The sequence below is a fragment of the Gorilla gorilla genome, chromosome 4 (assembly GCF_029281585.2).
Source record: "Gorilla gorilla gorilla isolate KB3781 chromosome 4, NHGRI_mGorGor1-v2.1_pri, whole genome shotgun sequence".
In the NCBI taxonomy this organism is placed as follows: Eukaryota; Metazoa; Chordata; class Mammalia; order Primates; family Hominidae; genus Gorilla; species Gorilla gorilla.
The window spans coordinates 54,826,587-54,832,586 of record NC_073228.2 but is presented as its reverse complement, the minus strand read 5'-3'; the positions used below and the strand labels follow the sequence as shown (position 1 = coordinate 54,832,586).

The following is a 6,000-nucleotide window of genomic DNA, read 5'->3' as shown; positions in this document are numbered from 1 at the left end:
GGAGGAGAGCTAGGGACTGCCAGATCAGCTGAACTGCCTAAAAATGCAATTCCCATTCTCCAGTTCCCTAACAGGAGTCTGTGTTTAACTTACTCTGTTTGTTCACAACACTTGTATTTAGGGAATATTGGGCATGATTAAACTTTGTTTAGCTTTGGGTTTCTGGACCTTGTGAAACAATTCAGTGCAGGCAAATATTGTATGCCCTTATATTTTTTTCCTGAAAGTCAATAAAGAAGGAATGATGACACCTTCACTGCATCTATGGGGACAAAACTGCTCCTCTGTGTGTGTGTGTGTGTGTGTGTGTGTGTGTGTGTGTGTGTGTGTGTGAGAGAGAGACAGAGAGAGAGAGAGAACAGCCTTGTCAAAAGGATGTGTTTGTTGCTGTACCCTCATTATACGAAAGCCATCATGGCATCAAAATGCTGTAAGCCAGGCTGAGCTCTATTCTCTCTGCATCAACTCAGAATCCCTACCAGAAAGTGGTTGTGATGGATGGAATATCACACATCAAAGAACAGGGTAAGATGAGACCAGAGAGGTAAGCTATGCAAGCTAATCAGAAAATAACTCAAAGTTTTAAAAGTGCAGAATATAAAAAGGAAAAGCCCTCATTCCTAAAAAAAAAAAAAAAAGCCTCATTTCCTCAAAGAAACGAGTTAGCTATTTGATGTGTGTCTTTCCAAATATTTGCCTATGTAAATATGTGTGTATATGGCTTTTAAAAATAAAAACAAAATAATATCCTTTACAGACAGTTTTGTAGCATATGTAGAGAATATGTATGCATATACTGAATGTAAATAGGTATGCATTTTACCTAGAATATTACGGACACTTTCCACAGTTATAGATGTGTGCTGCTTTTGTTTACTGACTGCAGAATATTCCATTGATGGACATCTTAATCCTCTACTGATTAATCCCCTACTGATGACTGTTTGCATTTCTTTGCTCTTTACCAACCATACTTGAAAGAATATCCTCATGTCTACATATTCTTATCTTTTGGCAGTGTTTCTATGAAGCAGATTCCTAGAAATGGGATCAGGTCAAATGGGATGTAGGTCACATAGTATGTGCATTTTAATATTTGCTAAGTAGTAGTGTTTAATTATGCTTTAAAGAGTTTGAGCCCTACAATTCTAAACATGTTTGGACACAGAAATTAGATTATTTTAAACAAAATGAAATAAGCATAGCTCATAAAAATTAACACGTTTGGTTTTCACACAAATATTTTGAATTTCCCTTTCTTCTGCAAAAAGGACCCTAGCTTAGTATGCATTTCTTGTACATATAATGCAAGCAATCCATCTATTAAATAACTTACCTTTCAAACCTATAGACAGCATCCTGCTCCACACAGAAGCTGGTTGTCTTTTCATTCTCTAACATTAGCTATTTATTTTGTAGAGTGTAGATTCTAGAGAAATAATGTGTAATACACCTGTTGCCATATGCAGATACTTACCACATTTAGAAAACAGTGGTGAATTCTGTTGACAGTGGCTCTCAGTCATTAACATGCTATGGAACACCTCATGAGCTTGATAAAAATATCAGTTCCCAGGTCTACACCTAAAGATCCTGATGTAACTGGCTTAAATAATCACTGCTGAAACACTCTATGTCAACTCAGAATCCTGACAGGAAGTGGTTGCAATGGATAAAGTATCATCTGTTAAAGAATGGGGTAAGATTTGAGCATAGGTGGGTCATACTTTGGGAAATAACTTGATCAATGGTTAACAGCATAGTCTGTAGTTCAATAAAAGTCCAGTTTTGGAACACAATTGACCTTTCACATGCTGTGTAACCTCAGCCAAGTTGTCTAACCTTTCTGAGCCCTGGGTTACTTTTCTGTCAAGTGGAGGTATTAATAGTACCTAACCTGTACTATTGCATTGGTAAGATTAAATGAGCAATGTATAAAAAGCACTCAGTAGGAGTAAGCCTCAACAATGTAAGTAATTGCTATTAAGAGCTGGATTCATCATGAATATGCCCTACAGAATACTCTGCTTAATGGTGTCCATTCGAGTAGTGAATTCTCCTAGAGCATGCATATTATAATTTGAGTTATAACATATTCGTAGTTTCAGTGTTCCAGAACTGTGTCTCCGTTGTAAAGTGGATAACTCTGTGGTAGCCCTCCCCATCTCTCCCAATTTCCCTCCATTTCACCTCTTCCTAATCTTTGCCTATGATTCCTCTTAACCAGTGATTTTGATTTGCCAGAAAAACAAAACCAAACTCAATACTGGTTTACCTTTTAAAAGAGCATCTTTATTATTTCCCCAGGCCGATCACAGCCCTGAACAAAAGCATCCGATACACATTTGTCAGTCTGGTGGCTTTGGTGCCATGACTGCCTACACAGGCCGATGACAGCCACTTGGTTGTCACCAGACGCAGTGTGAGGGAAGGCGGAGGGGACGGGGGAACTCTCAGAGCAAACAATCACAAACACACTGTGAAATCAAAAATAAATTATAAAAACTAAATAGTATAAATAAATTAAAATTTAAGTTAAGAAGAGTCCCACGGTGTGGCTGTTTGGCAACAACCAGTCCATAGAAGAGGTAGCTGTGGAGGTCACAGGGATGTTCCCAAGGCTCAGGCTCCTGCTCCTCCCCACTGGGCCCACCGAGGTCGCTGGGCCTCGAAGCTTCTTGACCCCTCAGGCACTCAGCTCCAGGTCACTGACGTATTTCTGGACCCACTCCTCACTGGGGTCAGCACAGACCTGCCGACTTCGCTTGGTTAGGAAGCTGTGGAGAACGGAGGAAGAGTTAAGCACTGGGGAATCCAGCAGGGGAATCCTGGGCCCACCATGGCCCCGACATCCTGCTCTCTGTCCTGGGCAGCTCAAGGCCCCCTCCTCTCTCAGGGGCCCCCTGCCTATCTCCGTCTAGAGAGCTTCTCTCAGTGACTCCAGGCAAGGGGGCCCTCAGAGTGTCCTGCTGCCTCCTTCTTCCTGTTCCTTTCCTCTGGCCTGGGGCAGCCCTTCCTGACTCTGTAACACCCACCTCACTCCAGCCCCAAGTCAGGTCACAACTCAGTGCCCTGCGTCCTGTATCCCCGATAGGCTCCTGAAGGCTGGGCCTTTCCAGGATGGCCTTCTGGCCTGTTTCTGCCCCCACCCTGACACTCCCTACCTCCCTAGAGGTGAGCAAGAAGACTGGCACTTACATGACACTGGGCTTGGAGCACTGGTTGCTCGTCTCAAAGTAGTCAGCTATGAAATTCTGTGGAATCTGTCGGGAGATGTAGCTGAAGCAGCAGGCGGTCGGCGTGTCGGCAGCAACTGTGGAGAAAGGAGAGAATAAGCCCGAGTCACAGCTCAGAAGAAAAGGCCAGGCAGCTTCTGATCCCTGAGCGGTTGAGGAGGGCAGGCTTGCTCAGACCAAGTGACTGGAAGACATTTGGGGGGTTTTGCAGAGAAATGTCTCTTTGTTTCTGTCTATATTCTTCTTTCCCCTTGACTCTTCATAGTGGGTTCTCTGTTTCTCTATGTGATCCAGATACCTGAATGCACTGTTCTCTTAGCTCTCTTCAGGGAATTTTGTCGGTTCAAGAAGTCATACCCCAGCCCAAGAGAAGCCCTGGATATCTCTCATAAGACATCCAAGGGACAGGGCTCCTGGGAGACCTAGGGTGAGCTGGAGAGTGAACAACAGACCCCACTGGGAAGTAAGCAGCCCTGGATTCTGCCTCTTGCAAACTGATTCGTTTTGAACCCTGTTTTTCTATCTGCACAAGGGACTGTAACTCCCCTGCCCCTGCCTAGATTCTCATACCTGGAGACTAGGAGGGCTAAGACCCCTTCTAGAGATAAAAATAAAAGTCGTGAAGAAAAAGACCAAGGTGTTTGGCAGCGCTTTAAGAACTTCCTTCTTTTCTCTTCGGGGCTCTCAGGCCACAAAAAAAGACTGATGTGGTCTAACCATGGCCAGAGAGTGGTGATACCCACAACAACAACATGGACTCACGTGGTGCAGAGAGGACCTGGTTGCAGAGAGCCATGGTGCAGAGGAGGACGGCAAGGGCAGCAGTGGAGACCTGCATGATTGTGAGCAGGTGATGGAATGTGGGCTCGAGTGTCAGCAGAGCCAAGAAGGGACTGGCTACTCTTTGCTGCCTGCGTCCTTCTGATGTCTGAAGCCATCTCTCCTTCTCTTTATAGGCAGCCCTGGCGGATGGGGAAATGGAATCTGGGGGTGAGGAGGGAAATTTTTAAGTGTAGTGATGCTGTCATGCTGAGTGTTGCACAACTCAGGGTCCCTGGTGACCACAGGGGCTCAGGATATCCAAGAATAGCATCTCTGAGCTACTCTCTAACTCTCAGCTCTCAACTCATGACTGGTTCTAGCTTCATGGGGTTTCTCCTGTGAGTGTGAAGAGGGGTGTGTGTCAACCCAAGGCTATTCTTAGTTGATCCCTTCTCATAAGAACTGTTCTATGCAGCCAGGCATGGTCGCTCACACCTGTAATCCCAACACTTTGGGAGGCCGAGGCTGCGGATCACCTGAGGTCAGGAGTTTGAGACCAACCTGACCAAGAAAGAGAAACTCCATCTCTACTAAAAATACAAAAGTAGTCGGGCGTGGTGGCACATGCCTGTAATCCCAGCTACTCGGGAGGCTGAGGCAGGAGAATCGCTTGAACCCAGGAGGTGGGGGCTGTGGTGAGCTGAGATCATGCCATTGCACTCCAGCCTGGGCAACAAAAGTGAAACTCCATCTCAAAAAAAAAAAAAAAAAAAAAGAACTGGTCTATGCATGAACTCTCCAGCCCCATTCCTTCCCACAGAGCTGTAATTCTGCTTCCTCAGCTGCTATAACCACAAGGATAGGGTCAATGGGCTGATGCTGTGGAGGGCTGGACAACCCCCAATCCTCCCAGAGGAAAGGAACTCAATGAAAGCTGGAGGAATAGAAAGCATGAGGTCACGTTTCAGTCATTTGTCTATTTATTAGTCTCGGAGTGACTGGGGTGCTGTGTTGAATGCTACTTGTGGATCATAAAAATACTTTAGAGGTGGGTATCAGTATGTCAGGTGCCTAGAAATATGTGTAGCCATTAACCTAGAAAAAGCATTTCTGGGAAAGAGTTCTGTGGAAACAACCCAAATACGGAGCCATCTTCAAACATAAAGATACCTGACCCAGCATCATTTATAACTCTAAAATAAGCAAAGCTAAATTTTTCTCTATCAGGGAATGATAAATTATCCACAAGATCCTTTATTATTAAGTCTCTAAAGTGAATGAAGTGGCATAAATATGCTTATAACATCAGTGGTTAAAAAAAGCAAGATAAAACATTATACAAATTCTATAAAATTTGAAGAATTGTATAAAGATATATATATGCCATGCCAACTCTAGGCATGGAAAAAATTAAAAGGCTTGGAAATACATGCCTTAAAGAATGAATAGTGCTTAGATCCATGGGTGATTTATTTTCTTATTTTTTTCTTTTTCTGAATTTTCCTCATTTTATTTAGTGAGACTTTATTACCTTCTTGGTCAGCCCACAAATTTATGAATTAATTTTGTTTTAAAACATTTCCAACATCACTGGTTGAAAAGTGGGTTGTTGTCAGTTGTTTAATCTGAAAGAAATTACTGATAAATATGCTACAGTTTCTGTTCAATGGGCTTTGCCAAAATGAAGTCTTGATTTCCCATTTCTCTGAACCATTTTAAGGATCCTATACTATACTTACATAAATAATGCCAAACTGAAGCAGTTTTTTCCTTATTCTTTTCAACACATAATTTCAGTGGTGTGGAAGGGTCTGTACCTTCTCAGCCAGATTATATGCTTTTTTTTCTTTTCCATACTTTATTTTCTTATTTTGCAATCAATCAGCATCTCATTTTATAATGAGAAATAGATTTCGTTGGTTTTAATGATCTTTGTTTCTGAGATGCCCCTGGTCTCATGGGGGCAGGTAGAGTGTATGAACAGGTAATTGTAAAACTCTTA

The 6,000-nt window shown here is 42.9% G+C and overlaps 1 protein-coding gene across 1 annotated transcript in view; it reads right to left on the bottom strand.

Annotated features, from left to right (window-relative positions):
• Positions 1-2,277: 2,277 nt before the first annotated feature.
• Positions 2,278-6,000, bottom strand: part of LOC101139671 (uncharacterized) — a 56,571-nt gene continuing 52,848 nt past the window's right edge. The window contains exons 12-14 of the mRNA XM_055388414.2: positions 3,999-4,220; positions 3,199-3,313; positions 2,278-2,777 (exon numbers count right to left, since the gene is read on the bottom strand). Of these exons, the coding sequence (XP_055244389.2) occupies positions 2,687-2,777; positions 3,199-3,313; positions 3,999-4,220 (428 nt within the window). The 3' untranslated portion in view covers positions 2,278-2,686. The remainder of the gene's footprint in view (positions 2,778-3,198; positions 3,314-3,998; positions 4,221-6,000) is intronic.